The following is a 21286-nucleotide window of genomic DNA, read 5'->3' on the forward strand; positions in this document are numbered from 1 at the left end:
TTTTGTAAAGTTGTCACAAATGAACATTCCCAACAATTCTCTGAAATAAATAATTTGCCATATAAATTTAAGGCATCATTTGACACAAAAAAAAAATTTTGAAATATAACGTACGAATCGTTTTGATTGTAAGTTCATGTAAAACAGTCTAAAAATTTTAGAAAGAACAATAGGTTGAAGTAAAAAGTATTGATTCGCCGTATGTTTATACATCATTAAATTTGACCTGCATTTTTGAAACAAAAATAAAAAATTATTATCATTTATACTTACTTATAAAAAAAAAGTGTTTCACTTTAAATGTTTTTCCAACCAGATTCAACTACATCTTCAAAATCACTAAATCTCAAAATTAGAATGTCAGTTGATACAACCACCGAGAAATTGATAGAAAAAATCAAAAATAAATCTCATCAACTTGATCCAACAACTCAATCAAATTATACAAATTTTAAAGTAAATAATACTCAATTAACTTTAAATGTTTCATTTGATTCTAAAACTATCAGTGGGAGTGTAAAATATGATTTAACTAATAAAACTGGTAATAATGAACTTACACTTGATACTAAAGCATTAATTATCAAAAAAGTATCCGTTAATGATTCAGAAATTTCATTCAAATTATCGAACTCACATTCAATTTATGGATCATCATTACATATTCCAATCCCAAAAGATTCTTCACTCAAAGTAGAAATTGAATTTGAAACTACAGATAAATGTACAGCTATACAATTCATTCAAGGAGATACTGGTCCATATGTCTTCTCACAATGTCAAGCTATTCATGCAAGAAGTTTATTTCCATGTTTTGATACACCAGGTGTGAAATCTCCGTATAAATTTATAGGTAAATCACCAGCAAAAGTTACAATGTCGGGTAGACCACAACCATCAACTGAACAAAACACTTACCACTTCAATCAACCAATTCCAATTCCTTCATATTTAGTTTCTATAACTTCAGGATATTTACAAAAAGCACCAATTGGTCCAAGATCCGATGTTTATTGTGAAGAACCAAACCTAAAAAAATGTCAATGGGAATTTGAACAAGATATGGAAAATTTTTTACAAATTGCTGAATCCTTAGTATTTGATTATGAATGGGAAAGATTTGATTCTTTAGTTTTACCTTCAAGTTTTCCTTATGGAGGTATGGAAATTCCAAATATGACTCAATTAACTCCAACATTAATATGTGGTGATCGTACACAAGTTACAGTTATGGCTCATGAATTAGCACATTCTTGGTCTGGTAATTTAGTTACTAATTGTTCTTGGGAACATTTTTGGTTAAATGAAGGATGGACTGTTTATTTAGAAAGAAGAATTGTTGGTGCTATTGGAGCTCAAGAAGCTAGAAATTCTGGAAAATCAGATGAAGAAGCTATAAAAATTGGTGAACAATTAAGACATTTTGAAATAATTGGTGGTTGGAGTGCATTAGTTGATACTTGTGAAACTTTTGATTCACAATTTACAAAATTAGTTTGGGACTTAGATGGTAAAGACCCGGATGATGCATTTTCAAGAATTCCATACGAAAAAGGGTTTTTTTTATTGTTTCAATTGGAAAATAAATTAGGTGGTGTTAAAGATTTCGATCCTTTTATTAAGTACTACTTCAAAAAATTTAGATATCAATCATTAAACACTGCACAATTTATTGAAACATTATATGAATTTTATGAACCAAAAGGTAAAAAATCAATATTGGATAATATTAATTGGGATAAAGAATTATTTGAATCTGGATTACCTGAAAAACCAGTATTGGATACTACATTAGCTGATCAAGTTTATTCATATGGTGATAAATGGGTTGAATTTATTAAAAATAATGATAACTATGATAATATACCTTTTACACAAGAAGATATAAAATCATTTAAAGGAGAACAAGATATGTTATTTATAGAATATTTGGTAGAAAAATTTAAATCACAAAAAGTCTCATCAGAATTAATTCAAAAATTCCCATCAATTTATCCAAAATATGCAAATAGTCAAAATGGTGAAATATTATCACCATGGAATGAATTATTAATAATTAATGGTAATTATAAATCAAATGATAAAATTGTACAAGATTTTAGTAAATGGTTAGGTAAAACTGGTAGAATGAAATATGCAAGACCTGGTTATAAGGTTTTGAAAAATGGTATAAGTTTGAAATTTGCAATTGAACAATTTAATAAACATAAAGATTTTTATCATCCAATTTGTAAAAGTATGATTGAAAAAGATTTAGGTTTAATTTAGTTTAATTAGATGTATATATATAGAAAAAGTTAAAAAAGGTTAATAAAAGTAAGGTTTAATAAAATACGATTTGTGGAGATCAAAATATAATATTGATTGATTACACTAAATTAAAATTAAATGAAACTCACTCTAAATCTCGTAGATATAAATTTAATGACCCAACTCGAAAATTGATCTAAACCAATAATAGAAACAAAGAAAATATAATCCCTACTCTTTCTCCCCCCTTTATATAAATTTTAGTCTAAAAACTCTCTTAAATTCTAATATGATCTGTTATGAAATATTATTAATTTTAAGATTGCTATAATATAAAAATTTTTTTAAATTAATTAATATACGATTTTGTAACTCGTTTATAAAGTTATATTTAATTACTGCAAAATCATCTAAACTTTTTACTCCATTTTTTTTTTGCTTCTTTCTTCCTCATCACCTAAATCAATTACTGATCTTTATCAAATTTAGTTGTATTGACAATGGCTTATAATCAAGAACAATTGACTACTTATAAAGCAGTTTCAATAATTGCTTTTATTTTATCAGTATATGGAGGTTTAGTATTTTCAGGAGTAAATGAATCAGAATTAATTCATACACCATATACTGCTAGTACAATTTTATTATATATTTATTGGATAGTTTTATACTTATGGCAATTGATATATATTGTTCAAGTATTTTTCCCAGATGATTTTAGATTATCAATTGTTAGTTTAATTGGATGGCATTTTCCAATTTTTTCAGTTTTAAATTATGTTTGGAGTGAATTATTTATTAATGAACATTATTTCTTAAGTGAAATTGTTTTAATTATTAATTTTTTAAATATTTTAACATTATATTTTGCTCATAAAACTTTTGCATTAAGACCAATTTCAAATTATTTATTAATTCATATGCCATTAGTTGCAATGACTATGGCTTGGTTATTATATGCAATTTTTTGGAATGGTGCAATTTGGTTACATATTCATAAAACATGGGGTAGAATAGTTGCTAATATTTTTATATGGACTTTCTTATTAGTTCCATCATTTTTCTTGCTTTTATTTAATGATTGGGCTACTGGTGTAAGTTTTACATTTTTATTATTTGCATTAGCTTTTGGTCAATTAGCTACTAAAGTATTTGCATTACAATGGATTTTTGCATTTATTATTGCTGGTATTTTAGCTGTTATGACTATTGGTGCTATGGCTGTTGGTGGAATTAGACAACAAAATGGAGAAAATGCTCCTTTATTAGTTGTTGAAGAAGAACAAGTTGGTAATTAAGATTGAAGAGGAAAGACATTGAAAGTTTATCTAAAACTTGAAATAATGAAAAGTTGCACAAAAAAAATTTTATATATTTAATTATATTTTGTTTATTAAAGACAGTTTAGTTTTCCATTTTTGTTTAGTGAATAATTTTAGTAATAAAAACATTCAGTTCTGGTCTTACAATTCTAGTTTGAGTTGATGTAGTAAGTTCTACGTAGTAAAATATTAAGCAGCGTGAAAATCAATCAGTCAATTGACAAGAATCCAACTTAACGTAGTCATCAACTTCCTGGATCGGTTTGAGTTATCTTACTTTTTTAATTACTTTCAATGGAATACGAATCCATCAAGTCTAGGGACCTTCGGAATTTGCATCTAGAATCAAATATAGTAAAATCAAATATAGCTGTTTGAAGTCCCATCATCAAGTTTGTTAAAAATTCCCAATTCAAGTCTTTTTATCATTATACACTGGCTTGATCTTTTTAATCATTTCTTGTTTTACCAAACTTGGATGTTTGTTAAGTACTAACGAATTATAATGTAAAATATAATCATGATGAGCTAATGAACTTATTGTATCATTATGAATTGTTGTTAAAAACTCATCTCTTGTTGTGTTTGAGTTACCTATTCCGTTGTATTTTGCTTTGAGAAGGTTGTACTGGTTTTTCTCTTTTATTTTGTCTGCCATTTGACGAAGCTTTTGATTAGATTGAAGGTTCGTAATTTAGAACTGAGATTTGATTTTTAAATTATTAGGATTTTGTGTCTTGGTCATAAAAGTTGTTTTGACGTCACACAAAATTTGACATTCGGAGTTACACAGATTTTACGAATCATGTCTTTAATGTAACACTACATTTTTCGTTTGCAGTTACTTTATGAAAAAATTTCTATAGACAAGGACCCCTCCAAGATATTCATGTTACATTTCTCAAATCATCTCACTGCTTTATTATCACAAAATTCAAAAAGTCCGAGCCAGCCAAACAGTAAAAGAAGAAGAAGAAAAAAAATCGTACTGTTCCTGAATTTTCGAAAAATGGGGAAAAACTCCATCCATTCAGGGTGTTCGTATATACCAAAATAGAAGATGGAGGGGATTACAAAGGACTTTTATATCCGCGTGATAATGTATTGGAATAAATTTCGTAAATTAGTTATAATATTGAAATGTCAATTTGATATTATATACTGTACTGGCTAATTCTATTAATTCGACCAATAACAAACTTAAATAAGGGAATAATTTAACTTATAAAATAACTTTCTAATTACATTAAATATAACTGAATTAAGAATATTTTACAATTACGAATAACATTTAGAACATAATCTTTCTGAGTATTATTATTTCATGATTTTTGACGAAGTGTTGGTAAAAATGAAAAATTAAATGTCCGTGAGCTACCAAACCGTTTCAAGATTTACAAGATCTCGTTTGAATCTGTACTCTTTTATAAATCAATTAAGCCCTGATACTGCGTTTAACCCTTAAAATAAATTTAAAGTTAATTAAGTACAAAATCAGGAGTTAACAACCCTTTATTAGCCGAGTTAATTTTGTTGGTACCTAAATAAATATTTGGATCTAACATTTTAAAAAATTATACGTTTTTAACCCCTCCATTCACGTTGTATATTTTATTCAGTATTACAGTAGTAAGATCAATCGTTCGACAATTAACCTTATTTTGTACAATACAATCTAAATTGAATTAAATGATAATTAGATTATTTTTCATGAACTAAAATCTAATAGAAAAAAGGCGGGGTATAGATTATGAAAAAAAAAAAAATTTAAAATTGCATTTCCTTACTTTTTCATTTAAATATAATAATGTATAAATAATATACACAAATAAAATATATTATAATTGAAATATAAGCAATTTAAGTAAATTAAGATCTAAGACTAAATTCAATTATACGAAATCGTGTTTGATAGAACGATCAACAAATATTCGAGTAATTTGACAAGTTTAATTAAATTTGGCAAAAGGCTAATTTTGTGATCTTATAAGTAAAAAACGTTATATAAATTAATTGACGCAGAATACACGACAATATGTTTTAGATCTAATTGAGTTTTAAGATTTAAATTCATTACACTAAAAATTTACATACTAATATAATATTTTTATAAAAAGAAGGTTTTGAGTTATAAAACTATCAAATAATATTGGTTCAATTATTACCCCGATTCCTAATTATAGTTGGTTCTCAACAGAGAAATTGGAGGATGCTGGTGCGATCAGCATTGCATTAAGTACATTGTATATTGTATATTGTAACAACTTGACAAACATATGAGCACTGGAGTTTTAATTCTTAATAAAGTAATTAATTTCTTAATGCCCGGCTATACTATTACGTTTTTCTTTACATAAGTATGTAATTCTACATATATTTATTAATAAAATATTTATTATATATTTAACGTTAATCTTTCTTTCTTTGTTATTATTAATTTGTTATTATTCTTTTCTTATTGTTATAAATAATAATATTATTAATTGTTGATTGTTAAAATAATTTTTTTTTCTTATCTTATTGTTTTTTATTTAACAATTAATTTAATTTAATTAACTAAAGTAGAATTTGAATTTTTAACTAAGTAGTAATTAACCACCAATTGAATAATAATGTAAGCAATTAAATGATCATCTTAGACATTAACGATAGTAGATTGAATCAACTATTTAACAGCAAACAAGTTAAAAATGTAGGTTTAACTCTACTTTAACGTTATACTTTCACAGTTAATTATTATATATATAATATTATTTTCAGCTTGTTATAAAATTTATCAAATATAATAATGCGACTAATTATATCAAATTTGAATTGAACCATTTTTAATTAGTCCTCGTAATTAACCCTCTTTTTCAAAAATATATTCAATTAGTCAATTGAATACTATTTCAAAATTTTAAATGATTATTTAAATTGAAATAATAAAATCATAAGTCAATGAATTGTAAAAATAAATAATAGAATAATATCATCAAATATTATTGACACCCACTTTTTAATAAATATATCATAATAATAATAAGTTGTCAAGTAAGTCAATTAAGTTTTGATATTAATTTGATCTTTTGTATAAATTTGATTAATTCCCTTTTTTTTTAAAAATTTAATAATTTTATTTTAAAGACAATCAAAAAAAAAAAAAAAACATTTATAAAAATTATCATCACTTTTATTTTTACTCATAATTTATTCATTACTTTTTTTTTATCTTTACAACCAAATTTTTAGATTTCAATTTCAATTCAATATAAATAAAGTTAAATACATATCTCAATTAAAGTCCCATTAATTGCATATTTCATTAGTCAATATTTTTTAATTCATACTTCACCAGTTTCTTTTTTTTTTGGATTATTATTATTTTAAAATTATTTTTACTCACATAATAAATTCAAAATACAAATTCAAAATAATATTATTTTTGTTTGAAAGAAAAAAATTAAAAACAACGAATTTTTCTCCACTTTTAAACAAAACAACTTTACTTGATTGATTTTACTATTCAACTAAAAGATTTTATATCTTCAAGGGGTTCATTATCTTAACTACGAAGGAAATCATTAACTATTCCATTATCAAATACTTCCAAAAAATTTTACCTTATCTATTCAACCAAGCTATTAATAATTGGCAGTCATAATTGAGTCAATACACTATATTAAAAATATACTTTATCAAAATTAATTAAAACTTTGAACTTTTTAAGAAAAATTAAATGTCAACATTAACTAATCATCCAAGTTTAATATTAGAATCAGCAACAAGTTCTACTTCAACTTCTTATAAAACTTCACCATTATCATCAGAAGATAATAATTATAATCTTAATTATAATAATATTAATAACAATAATAATAATAACACTTTTAATTATAAAATGCAAAATAGTCAACCTAAATTAAAACAACAACAACCTACACAAAATGAAGAGTCATATAATTCAAATTTATTACAAGATCAAGCTCCATCAATCTATGATTTAATATCAGATCATGATAATGCATCAATGGATATTTTCAAAATGTATCAACATAAAAGTTATCTACCTCACAATCAAAGAATTTCAAATATTGCATGGAGAATTCAAAATAAAAAAATATTAACAAATAATGATAATAATAATCAAAATAATAATAGCATAAATTATAATAGTAACAAATTCAATGATTTAAAGTCATTACCAAAAGATAAAATATCGAATGGAGGAGTTATTAAACCTCAAGCAAATAGAAATTCACCACCATTCAAAACAAAATCCATTAATTCAAGTAATGCAACAACATTATCATCATCAAATTCAAAAGATAATAACATCAATAACGTCAACAACAATAACTCATTAACTGATCCAAATTTAGATGATTTTGATTATGTTGCACATATAAGAAGAATAAGTCAAGAAGAATATAAACTGGATTTAAATGATTCACAAATAAATCAAGATCAAATTAATAATAATATAAGTAATGATAATACAAATTTATTATCATCATATATAAGTAATTTAGAATCGAATTTTAAACAACCACAATTCAAACCATCTTTTAATAATCAATCAACTACATCAGTTTCAATATCAAATAAAAAACCATCAATAAGTGGATCATCAACAACCAATACTTCAACAAACTCATCAGCTAAAAAAATATTGCAATGTACAAATTGTGAAACTAAAACTACACCATTATGGAGAAAATCAAATAATGGAGATTTATTATGTAATGCATGTGGATTATTTTTTAAATTACATGGTGTTTTAAGACCACTAAATAATTCAGCTGACAAAAATAACAGTAATAAGAAAAAAGTCAAAAATGATAAAATGATTGGTAATACAAATATCAATTTATTATCAAATGATTATACTAATAATCAAACCAAAGGTCAACAGCAACAATTACAGCGTCAACAAGCTCAACAACATCAACATCAGCAAATGCCACAACATCAACAAACTCCACAATCAATACAACATCCTCAATTTTCTCCTCAACATCAACAACCACACCCACCTCAACAACAACAACAACATAATACTAATAATAATCAAGAATCTCAAAATCAAGATGAAATAGATAAATTATTAAATTTGAATTTATTTCAATCAGATTTTACATCAAATGGTAACTCAAATGAAATCTTGTTTCAAGAATATTCACCAAATAATTTTTTATCAATGGAATCACAACAACAAAATAGTTTTACACCAAATAATCAAATGATGTTTCATCATCAATCTCCTCATCATCTCCAACAACAACATCATATTCATAATCATCATAATCAACATCAACATCATGATGAAATGGATTTATTAGATCCAAATGGTTTACCACCATCTTCAAATTTAACAGTTGGTGATTCAATGCATAACTCCACAAATAGTAACACGAATGATAATTGGAATTGGTTACAATTTTAGAATATCAGAGCATTATTTTACATGGTTCTGTGATTACTAGATTAGCATCCAAGTGATTAATTACAAGGAGTTTACTATAATTTTATTTCTTCAAAAATTTTAATGTTATTTATTCTGCCATTTTTTAATTAAATATTTAATACAATTTTATGAAATGTGATGAATTATTAAAGTTGTAGAGTATGTTACTTTATGGAGTATTATCAATAATATTACTATTTCTTATTGCCCGAGAAGAGAAGAATAATAAACCTATTTTAGGCGGTGCTCGGACCATTAATAAAGGGTTTATTTAATTCGATATTAAATTTTCTTAGCTATTTTTTTTAAATTTTTTGGTGACAATTTTTTAATTGAATTTTGTTATGTTACATTTTTCAATTTCTTGTTTCAATTTTGAAGTTTTGGTTGTTGAATTTCTTTTTAAAGATAAGAATAACTTTAGATTTTGACAGATTTTTGCAAAATATATAAATTAATGGTAATTTCTTAATTTTTTTATCCTCTGTATATCTCTACAAACTCTATAAAAAAGAGTAAAGAAAGTAATGCAATTTGAAACAATAACATCATTAGATTTTAAAACTATTATTAAAGATATATCACATCAACAAAAACAATTTTTGAAAAATTTGTTAAATGTACAACATTTAATTAATGAAAATGATAATGAAAATGATGAAAGTGATTTTGAATATGATGAAGAAGAAAAAGATCAATTAGAATTATTAGATTCTAATAAAATTGAATCAAGTATTCAATCAGAAGAAATAAACTCCACTACCAACATAGTCAAAACTGGTGAACTGTCAAAGAAAGTGACATCACAAACTGATATACAAACATCACCAAATTCCAATTTAAATCATGAAACAATGATTAAAAAATATTTAAAATTACAAAAATTAAGAACTAATCATTTATTACAAATTAAACAATTAAATAATTCAATTGAATCTTTAAATGATTTACAAAATTATTTAGAATCTTGAGTCATTGATTAGATGAAGTAATCACCAAGTTTCCACGATTGAGGCTAGTTATAGAAAAGAACACTCAATTAATTAGAAATTTAAAATAAAATCATATACTTGTTTTGTTTTAATATGCATGATAAAGCAAAATTGATAACATGCATTTAAATAATTGATAAGAATAAGCAAAATACTTTTAGTCAATCTTTATTAGATTCAAAGTTATTGAAAATATAAGAAGATGACTTAAGTAACTTTTAAGTAATATCTAGATTTAATTTATCCGAACGATGTAATAATTAATTAATATAAAATACGTTATAAATGTTACATTATTTTAAAAATTTAGGCTGCGAAAAAAAAGAAATTAAATTTTATTATATTTTAGTTAGTTATTATTATAATTCAAGTTATGAAACATTTCTATAACCTTTTATAATTTTAATTGAATATATAATTTATAGTTATATAAATAATTTGTAAATCTGAAACAATTCTATTCAGTTATTATGTAGATCCACTTCTGATTGGTTGATCAAGATTTTCAATTTAATTTAAACTTTTAAATTAATTAATTAATTCTAAATCCCCACAAAATTTATTATATATAATATAATTTTGTACACATAATAAATCCTGTATATTGAAACTAATAAAAATATAAAACACATATAAAAACATATAAAGTGAAAAGTAATTAATATATTAAATTAATTAAGTTAATTGAGTTATTTTATTATTAACTTAAATTTTTCATCCCTTTTAATTAAAAATTTTTCAATTTTTTACAACACTTTTTTTTTCATTTTCCTTCAACTTAACTTTCAATCTCAATTCATAATTCAAAAAATTAATAAATATATATCTATATAATCAATCAATTTGTTATTAAAAATTATATATATAACAACTAATTCAAAATAACAATATTTTACAGAAAAATTATCCCTTAAATTTAATAAAATTATCTATAATGTCAAAAACTTCAGAAATGTCAATCAATAAAGAATCAGTCAATGGTAATCAACAACAATCAACAGAAAAAAATGGTGATGTTTCAGATTTAATTACTAGTAATACTAATTCAAATGGGTTAGAAACTGGTGATAATTTTTTTGATAAAAAACATCAAGATCAACAACATCATCAAAATAATAATATTGAAGATAAAAATCAATTTAAAAAAATTCATAAAGATCATCATAATAAACATCATCATAATAATAAAAGAAAAAAACAAATTTCAAATATTACTGTTGCTTTTAATAAAAATAATGAAAAAGAAAAAGAAAAAGATGAAACAAATAATTCAAAAATTGAATTGAACAACATAAATAAAGAAAAAAGTAAACATCAACAATATTCAAATAATCAAGAAGAACAAAATGATCATCAAATGAATAATCACCACCATTCTATTGAAGATGATGAAAAAATGTTAAATGATGCTAAAAAAATGGTATTAAATTTAATTGATGATGATAAAACCAATAATAATAATCACAATGAAAAAGAAATTTTAGAATTTAATGGTGAAATTTTAGAAAAATTTGAAAATAATATTGAAATGAATATGATTAATAATGATGAAGATACTTTATCATCACCACCTCCTCCGCCATCAGAAATTGATTATGAAGATAATGAAATTGAAAATTCTAATAAAATTGAAGAATTTAAATTAGATGATACAACTAATCTTTTTTTACAAAAATTAGAATTTTTTAATAAAATTACTACAATGCTTTATCAAATTGCTTTAAAAGTTAATAAAATTAGTAAAGATTTAATTAAACAACCACAAACTGATTCTAAAGAAATTACTCAAGAATTAGAAAATTTAAAAAATTTACAAAATTTAGATAATTTAGATGAGTATGAAACTTCATCAAACGCAAAATCATCATCAATTAGTTCATTATTTACATCAACTAATTCATCAAAATTTTTAGATATGCCATTAGTTATTACATCACCATTTTTAAATTTATTAAAAAACAAATTTAGTGAATTAAATTTACAAAATAAAATTGATGAAATATTTCAAAAATTAAATTCAATTGATTTAAATTTTAGAAATTTTATAATTGAAATGTTTATAAATGAAAGTGATTGGGAAATTAAAGAAAAATATATTAAAAATCCACAAACTCAAGAAATTGATAATTCAATTTTAAAAATTTGGTTGGATTTTTTAACTATTGGATTTGTTTTTTTACAAGTTTCTTTACAATTTTCAATTGTTTTATTTATTGCTTTTATTAGATTATATATATATTGTGGTAAATGTTTATTTAGAATTGGTAAACAACATTTACATATTGATTAATTAAAATTTTTTAATTGTTGATGTAAATATTTTAGTTCATAAATTCAGCTGGTACTGATATATTTTAAAGGGGGGTTTTAAGTTTTAGGGTTTTTAAAAATAAGGGGGTTTAAGTTTAAATTAAATAAAACTAAGATTATGAAATATAAAGCTTAATATGATGATAACTATGGTTATATGAATTGATGAATTTGATGGGTGATGGTGAAATTGGGTTTTTGGAGTGATAAATTTGGAGATGAAATTATGATGGTTTTGTTGGTTCTTTTTTTATTATTAATTTCTTACTTTCTTTTTATATCTTATATATTATATTTATAAAAAATACAAAAAAATTACTATATTAACATAATGGTAATCTATTCAATTTTTATATAATTCTAATTATCCTAATTGAATCTAGTAACTCATTAATTTATTTGTAAAATAAAACTTGTTTACCATTACTTTTAGTATTAACAACACCCCTCAATAAACTTTTTGTAATATCATCATTATCACTAACCCATAACTTCTCATACCCAACATCACTAATCTTTTTTTGTTCATAAAGCTCAATAAGTTTATATATAGTTTCTTTTTTAAATTCAGGATTCTTGTATGTGTTAGCAGTCAACCAAAATGCTTTAGTTGATAAATTTTTAAATAATTGTAATCTAGCATCATATTTTATTTCTGTATTTCCTATAACTCCATAAGTTACTAATGTTCCATTTGGAGATAATGATTTTACTAAGGATGAAGTAGAAGTACTTGTTCCATTTAATGCTAATCTTACATTTGCCCCCGAGGTATATTTTGTGATATCGAAATTTTCATTATCAAATTCAGATTCAAATATAACTTCTTTTGCTCCTAAGTTTTTTAAATTCTCAATTTCTTGTTGGGATTTACCATCTCTTATAATTGAAATAACATTTATATCGTAAATTTTAGAAAGTTGAGTAATATATTTAGATACTTGAGAATTCCCACCATTTTGTACTATATAATCTCCCTTTTCCCAATTGTCAACAAATTGATGTAAAATTTGATAAGCAGTACTTGGATTAATTGAAATTGTAGCTGCTTGTTCTATAGTTAATCCATTTACTTTAATTAAATCTTTTTCCTGTGCAATTGCATAGTTTCTCCAAGTTCCAAATTTAGGTAACAATGGAATTACTAAATCATCTATTGAAAAATTCGAAACATTTGATCCAATTGCTAATATTTTAAAAACTCCTTCATTTCCACCAACATTAGTTGGATCATTTTGGCTGATATTACCTAAATTAGTAATTGGTTCTTTATCATTATACCCACCTCCTATTTGTCCTATATCTGCTGGATTTATTGGTGATGCTACTGTTTTTAATAATAATTGATTTGGTTCAAGTTTTGATGAATCTATTTCGTAAGTTGTTGTGTGGAGAAGATTTTGGAGATCTTTACCGTACTTCTCGAATGTTACTGCTTGGCCTTTATAGATTGTCATTTTTGATTGAAGTGAAAGTTAAGTTGGGCTAATGTTGGAATATTGTTTTCAAACTTGGGAAATTGAGTTATATTTATTAACTTGATTTAAAATCTTAAAACTTGTGAGTGATTTGAAGGTGTATTTATTTGCAAACGGATTCTTATTCTGACGGATTAATTGTAAGTATTGACTTAATTTTCAAAACTTACGGATGATATGAGATTGTATTTGTATATACAAACGGAATCTTCTATATTGACGGATTAATTGAACTGTGGTAACTGTCAGGTATAGTTTTAAATAAAATAGCAAACCGGATAATAAATGATGAAATATTTGAAAATATTATCTAAAATTATATTAGTAATCGGAATTAACTCCTTGAATAATTCTTTTTAGTACTTTCTTTTACATTACTTTGATTCTCCATGTAAACAGTTTCAATGCTCAATAGCCAGTATTAAACTCAGGTCTTAGTTTATTGTAGAATTCTCAGTTATTCTTGTATGTTAAAAAGGATGTTCAATCAAAATTGTTATAATTTATTTAAATCCGAAAATTATGGATTTGGTTCTATTTCCGAAAAGTATTCGCTACCCATAATTCATTAACAAATTTGAGTGTCACCGAAACATGATGTCTTGTTGACTTCAAGTAGGAGGTTACATGTTCTAGTTCTTCCAAACATTGGTATAAAACTTGTATTAGATTATGCAGAGAATAATGTATCAAATCCTCCGGATATCGGTAAAAAAACTCGTACTAGACTATGTAGATAAAAACTCATTTTAAATTGAATTTGCATCAAAACAAATGCAAAAATTTTTGAATTACCCATAAAACTTTGTATAAGGTGTAATGTTTTGAACCTATAACATGTTTCATAAATTACAAACTTGTAGTTTAATCTAAAAGAGTAAGAAAATGTTCGGCTATATGTACGTAATCAAATCTAAAGTTTTGATCCGACTTTGGCTTAAAAAATTTAAGATCTGAGATCTGGAATCAATACCGTAATTTGAAGAGTTTGAATTCAGCTGTTGAATGTACCTGTATAGTTTAAAAATGTGCAATATATCTCTCGAACTAACTCGTGGTGCTTGTAAAAAATTGACTCAATCTTCGTAAATCATCTAAATATAAATCTACTTAAATGTACAACTTATTATATATTCAATTGAGTATACTATATTTAGAATTAATGTTTACAATTCATCCTAATTAAGTAATTTGGATGCAAAAATATTTTTAGTGAGAAATTCAATATACAAAATAAATCTCTAGAAATACTAACAACTTAAATTTAACCGATCATTGAGGTCTAAATATGTAGGCAGAGTAGTAATTGTTCTGAGTATAATTAAGCTAACTAACATAAAGGATTTAGTTTGCTAATTAGGGTTTTTAATGATGACCCTTTAATTATGATGTTTAAAAATTGAACTTCCCCTGATTCCACAAAAGTTTAAATAAAACTAAAGTAAAAAGTTTTAACCGTATAAAAGCTATTACTGGAAGAGGTAAAGTATCATTAATTTAAGAGATTAATAGGCTTGCTTATATTACTATTATTATTATATTGTCAAATTACATCATTTAATTATAAAATTTTGTCTTGCATAAATTTAATTTTTAACATTTTGATTTTTTATTTTTTATTTTTACGAAACAAAAAATAAAATAAAAACTTTAATTTAACAACTTTTTTCTTTTTATTTTTAGTTACTTATAATTTTACAACAACAAATAAATAAATAATATCAACTCCTTTCAATTTTCAGTTACAGCTAGTCAAGTCATTTATATATATTATCAAGAAAGTCGATTATAGCTGAATTGAGTTTGAAATAATTAATCAATTCAAGGCATATGATAAATAATTAACAATTGATGCAGTTATTCTCAAATATAAGACATGGTGGAAATCATCAATCCAAACCTAAACCACCAACTCAACTTCAATTTAGTAGTTCAAATTTAATTGCAGATCAATATCATAGAAGATGTGGAACGAAACAATCTTATAGTGATAGTGAATTCTCAAACTCTGGTTCAACTTCTTCATATACTTCAAGTGATTCATATAATCCTATAGATTTAAAACATAATGTATCACCAAATCATAATAAAAAAATCCCAGTTGCATTGAGACCAAATATTAATATGATTTCAAATACAAATTCACCAAATAATCAAGGCTATTCAGATTCAAAGAATTATTCTTATCAAAATCCATCTGAAGTTAATACTCCAAATCATCAAAGTACTAGAGAAAGCTCAGTGTCTCCAATTAAATTACAATCACCTACATTAAATGAACCTTATGTACCACTTACTAATGATAATACTCCCATTAAATCAGTTAATAAAAATTTGACGGATGAATTACCAATAAATGGATCAGATACTTCAATTAAACCTCAGCAAACAGAATATTCTCAACCTATTGAAAATGGTCACTCATCAGAAGCTAAATCATTATCACAAATTGCATCTCCGAAAGAATCAACTCCATCACCAACTAACAAAAAAAGTTCTAAACAAAACACACCAATTGCATCTTCAAAAACTAATCAATACTATAAGCAAAATCCAGGCTCAAGACAAAGTATAAATTCAGACGCATATAATCAACAATTGTATTTTGGATATCAAAAACCGCCACCACAATTAGCACATAATTACAATCACCAACAATCAAATAATCAACCACTTAATAATGATCAAGAACAAGATGCAGATACAGAATCAGATGATGAAAAAACTACAAGTTCTGGATCTTATCAACCAACTCAGCATCCTTATTATGAGCAATGGAAAATGTACTATCAAGCATTAGCATTTCAACAACAACAACAGCAACAACAAATGAGGCAGTCAATGTATTACCCGAATCAAAATAATATGCAACAACAACAACAAAATCCAATGATGCCATACGGGTATCAACAAATGATGCAAATGCCTTATATGTACAATAATATGAACCCATATATGATGCAGCAACAACAACAACAACAACAACAATTCCAGCAAATGCAACAACAGTATCAGCAACAGCAGCAGCAACCACAACACAAGCTGAAAAGTAGACTATCATCAAATGTCAATTCTCATGCACAGTCACTACAAAACGTCTCAAATCAATCTACCAATGAAGCTCAACTAACTGCACCAGAAGTACCTGCTAAATCAAGACTACCAACAAGTAACTCAGAACCAAACCTCCCACAACAAACTCAAGATCAATCACAAATTTACTTAAACGCTTATCAAAAATCAAGAAAATTTAAAAATGATCAATCCACAGATACAAATGAATTAATACAAAATTCAAGAAGAAGTACAGTTAAATCAAATAGATATGCTTCTGAGCCACAACATTTTGTACCCAAACCAACTGCCCATCATCAACGTGTTGCTTCATTAGAAGTGAATTTTAAACCAAAAGTTTTTAATTCATATAAAGACAATGAAGATTACGATGAAGAAGAAGAAGAAGAAGAAGAAGTTGAAAAAGGTGAAACACCAGAAATAAGCGAAATAAAATCTAGAGTTGCTTCTGTTGCTCATTCATTATCTAATTTGGGATTAGAAGATAAAAATAACATGAAAAGACAAATTTCGGATTATAACAAATTTTTATTTGATGATGATGAAAGCGATAAAGAAGATGAGAATGAAGAAGTTACAAATAACGCTTCAGAAGAAGCTGTTGAAGAAAAACAAAATGAAGATGATTTTGATAAAACTATTGTAATTGAAAAAACAGCGTCACCGTCACCACAAATTGATCAATTACCATCACCAATAGATAGTTTGAATCGAAAAGATACTACATCATCAGAAGGTTCGTATAACTCCATACAAAGTGAAGATAGATTCCAAGTAGCAAGTATCAGAAGAACTTCAAAACAATCAACATTAAATGAATCAAGAACTTCAAGACCAAACCAACAACCAAAACAAAAACAAAGATCACCAACTATATCTCCACCACCTTCATTACCACCTCATAATTATCCAATGCCACCAATGCCAGATATGAATATGATGCAAACAAATCCAGTGTTACAAATGCAAATGCAAATGCAAATGAATCAAATGAATCAAATGAATTCAATGGGTATGAATCCTATGGGCATAAACCCATTTGGTATGAATATGGGTATGAATCCAATGCTTTATCAAAATACTGAATATATGGGAGATTTCAACAACAACAACAGTAAACGTCAAAGTATGATGGCACCAGATTCAAAAAGAATGTCAATGATGCAAGATTATCAAAACAAGAGAAACAGTATGCCAACATTTAATCAACAACAAATGATGAGTCAACAACCGCAATCACAAATAAATCATAAAACTTTAGATCCAATAATTTTGAAAAAAATAGAAGAATTTAAAAACCTAAGAGCAGAAATTTCACAAGGTAATAAATCAATGGAATATAGATTATTATGGGCTAAAATGTTAATAAACTCAACAAATTTCAAACTATACAATTACATTAATATCAAAGGAGAATATTTACACACAACTCAATCATCATCATCAAACAAAGCCATATTTATAAAATCATCAGTTACTCACATTTCCAAGATCATAAAAGAAATAGAAACAACAAATCAAGATTTAAAAACAAGTTTAAAATGTAAAGCCTATTTTATAATGGCTTGTTTATTAAAGAATGACTTTGTTGATGCATATGGTCAAGATTTTGGTATACCTAAAAACATCAATCAAAGTATAAAATTCTTTAATAAAGTATTGGAATTAAATAGTAAAGATTCAAGAGTTTTGTACAAATTAGGTGAAATTTATGAATATGAAGTACCTAATTCAACTGATTTAGCTATTGAATATTATTCAAATAGCTCTCAATTTGGTTATGGTAAAGCTACTGATAAATTGGCTAAGTTTGGAATTTCTATAGAATCTATATAATTTGGATAAAATTTAGATTTTTATAGAAAGTTTAATAAATTAATAATGACTAATTTAACAATGTAGAAATCTCTCAATTGTTGTTCTTCTTAAAGTACTAAGCTGCAAATTGTTACTTACTATTATTATGTAATAGAATCTGTAAAATCTGTAACATTACGCTACCAAACCAGATTTAAAGTTTTGATTAATTTCTTTTTTTCTACGTAGATTATTTTTATTATTATTGTTTTTATCAAAGACCGTTTTTGATTTACAATTAGAGTTAAAATTAGCCCTAAAAGCATCATACATTAACTATTCCAACTTAAGTTTAACAAATGATCTAAGAGAATTTAGAATTATAGTAATGACAAAACCAAAGGATATCAAAAACAATGATCCTTCAACTAAAGCGAATAATGAGCGTAGAAGATCAATTGCATTATTAACAAGATCACCAATTAGTGGATCACCATATAATAATAATCCAAATTCATCACCACGAGGTTCACAACCAAATTCATATGTTTCAAATACTCAGTTCTTAAGAGAAAATACACCTATACCATTACTCAAAACCAACTACTTTGGTACAAATGATAATGAATCAGCTATAGTAGATTCTAATGAGAATTTAAACAAAAAATCTAAGAATGATTATGATAAGATAGATTTAAGTGAAGGTTTAAATGATCCTAAAGTGATTTCAAAAATTTCAAAACATTTATCAAAAGATTCATCAAACTTAATGAATGAAGGCGGAGATATAACAAGAGATCTTTATAAAATACAACAAGATTTAGAAAATAAACCTTTCCTCAAAAGGTCAAAAAGTTATAATGAACTAGATGATGGTTCTGATAGCTCTTCGATAAAATCAAGAGCTGGTTCTTTTAATGTACCTGGTGGATTCAGGAGAGAGTTTTTAATTCAACAACATAACCAACAACATAATCAACAACATAATCAACAACATAATCAACAACATAATCAACATCATAATCAACAACATAATCAACAAGACAATGAAACCAATAATGAATATCAGAGCTTTAATAACGACCACTACAACAACTACCACAATGATATAGAAAACGGACCAATCTATAAACCAGTAACACCAAATTTTTTAACAAAAAACTTTATAGAATTTTTAAGCATTTATGGACATTTCGCAGGTGAAGATTTAGAAGATGATGAAAGTTCATCAGAGGTATCATCTTTAAGAAAACAAAGACAATTTTATCCACAACATTCTGAAGATATACCATTATTACAAACATCAGATAATTTTAACCCTAAGGGAACTGCAACTGACAAAAAGGCATATTTTTTGTTATTAAAGGCATTTGTTGGAACTGGTGTTTTGTTTTTACCAAAGGCTTTTGCTAATGGTGGATTGTTTTTTTCCATTGGGTTGTTGATGTTTTTTGCATTATTATCATGGTGGTGTTATTTAATTTTAGTAATTGCTAAAAATAAAACAAAAGTTTCAGGATTTGCTGAAATTGGATTGAAATTATATGGACCATGGTTACAAAAACTTATTTTATTTTCAATTGTGATTTCTCAAATTGGGTTTGTTGCTGCTTATATTGTATTTACCTCGGAGAATTTAAGAGCATTTTTGATTAATATTTTAAATTTGATGAATTTTAAACAATTTGATTCAAATTATCAGTTTCCTATGTACTGGTTCATATTATTACAAGTCATAATAATTATCCCAATGAGTTTAATTCGAGATATTACTAAATTATCCATATCAGCAGTACTTGCGAATTTTTTCATAATGTTAGGATTAATGATTATAATATACTTCATCAACTATGAATTTTTAGTGATGAATGATTTACAATTTGGTCCAAATGTTGAATTTTGGTTTAATAAAGCTGATTTTTCTTTATTCATTGGTACAGCAATTTTTGCATTTGAAGGAATAGGATTAATCATACCTATTCAAGAGTCAATGATATATCCACAAAATTTTCCCAAAGTTTTAACAAAAGTCATTATCTCAATTACGTTTATTTTCATATTAGTCGGAACATTAGGTTATTTAACTTTTGGATCAAATGTACAAACAGTAATATTATTAAATTTACCCCAGAATTCAATTTTTATAATAATGACACAATTTTTTTATTCTTTAGCAATATTATTGTCAACACCATTACAATTATTCCCCGCTATAAGATTAATAGAAAGTAAATTATTTAGTTTAAAAAGTGGTAAAATTTCACAAAAAATAAAATGGTTTAAAAATTTATTTCGTTCAAGTTTTGTTTGTCTTATTGCATATATTGCATTAATTGGTGGACAAAATTTAAATAAATTTGTTTCAATTGTTGGATGTTTTTGTATATCATTGATTTATATTTTCCCTCCAATTTTACACCTTAAAAGTTGTTGTCATACAAATTATGGATTGAATGAAAAAGAAAAAACAAAGATGTTTTGGTTGGGAAAATTGGATTATTTATTGGTTGTTATTGGATCTATTGCTATGGTTTATACAACTTATCAGATTTTATTTACTTAAAGGGATAATTTCTTTTCTTACATATACTTAACATTATTCATGAAACATTATCC

At 25.1% G+C, this 21286-nt stretch overlaps 8 protein-coding genes across 8 annotated transcripts; 7 read left to right on the forward strand and 1 right to left on the reverse strand. All coding sequences in view use genetic code 12, as the record gives it.

Annotated features, from left to right (window-relative positions):
• Positions 1-300: 300 nt before the first annotated feature.
• LKH1 (bifunctional aminopeptidase/epoxide hydrolase) lies at positions 301-2268 on the forward strand (the record flags this gene model as incomplete). The annotated part of the gene is made up of 1 exon (XM_051764877.1): positions 301-2268. One exon carries the CDS (start codon positions 301-303, stop codon positions 2266-2268), a length of 1968 nt encoding a protein of 655 aa, XP_051618245.1.
• Positions 2269-2750: 482 nt separating this feature from the next.
• KGF54_004204 (uncharacterized protein) lies at positions 2751-3548 on the forward strand (the record flags this gene model as incomplete). Its single annotated transcript, XM_051764878.1, has 1 exon — positions 2751-3548. One exon carries the CDS (start codon positions 2751-2753, stop codon positions 3546-3548), a length of 798 nt encoding a protein of 265 aa, XP_051618246.1.
• A 3742-nt stretch (positions 3549-7290) lies between these two features.
• Positions 7291-8997, forward strand: KGF54_004205 (uncharacterized protein; the record flags this gene model as incomplete). Its single annotated transcript, XM_051764879.1, has 1 exon — positions 7291-8997. One exon carries the CDS (start codon positions 7291-7293, stop codon positions 8995-8997), a length of 1707 nt encoding a protein of 568 aa, XP_051618247.1.
• Positions 8998-9545: 548 nt separating this feature from the next.
• KGF54_004206 (uncharacterized protein) lies at positions 9546-9989 on the forward strand (the record flags this gene model as incomplete). Its single annotated transcript, XM_051764880.1, has 1 exon — positions 9546-9989. The coding sequence occupies one exon, from the start codon at positions 9546-9548 to the stop codon at positions 9987-9989; it is 444 nt and encodes a 147-aa protein (XP_051618248.1).
• Positions 9990-10944: 955 nt separating this feature from the next.
• Positions 10945-12300, forward strand: KGF54_004207 (uncharacterized protein; the record flags this gene model as incomplete). Its single annotated transcript, XM_051764881.1, has 1 exon — positions 10945-12300. The coding sequence occupies one exon, from the start codon at positions 10945-10947 to the stop codon at positions 12298-12300; it is 1356 nt and encodes a 451-aa protein (XP_051618249.1).
• A 415-nt stretch (positions 12301-12715) lies between these two features.
• On the reverse strand, positions 12716-13777 carry MRF1 (Mrf1p; the record flags this gene model as incomplete). The annotated part of the gene is made up of 1 exon (XM_051764882.1): positions 12716-13777. One exon carries the CDS (start codon positions 13775-13777, stop codon positions 12716-12718), a length of 1062 nt encoding a protein of 353 aa, XP_051618250.1.
• A 1872-nt stretch (positions 13778-15649) lies between these two features.
• Positions 15650-18709, forward strand: KGF54_004209 (uncharacterized protein; the record flags this gene model as incomplete). Its single annotated transcript, XM_051764883.1, has 1 exon — positions 15650-18709. One exon carries the CDS (start codon positions 15650-15652, stop codon positions 18707-18709), a length of 3060 nt encoding a protein of 1019 aa, XP_051618251.1.
• A 349-nt stretch (positions 18710-19058) lies between these two features.
• Positions 19059-21233, forward strand: AVT4 (Avt4p; the record flags this gene model as incomplete). The annotated part of the gene is made up of 1 exon (XM_051764885.1): positions 19059-21233. One exon carries the CDS (start codon positions 19059-19061, stop codon positions 21231-21233), a length of 2175 nt encoding a protein of 724 aa, XP_051618252.1.
• Positions 21234-21286: the final 53 nt, after the last annotated feature.

Source organism: Candida jiufengensis (genome assembly GCF_024610255.1).
Source record: "Candida jiufengensis strain CBS 10846 chromosome Unknown scaffold1, whole genome shotgun sequence".
Classification (NCBI taxonomy): Eukaryota; Fungi; Ascomycota; class Pichiomycetes; order Serinales; family Debaryomycetaceae; genus Lodderomyces; species Lodderomyces jiufengensis.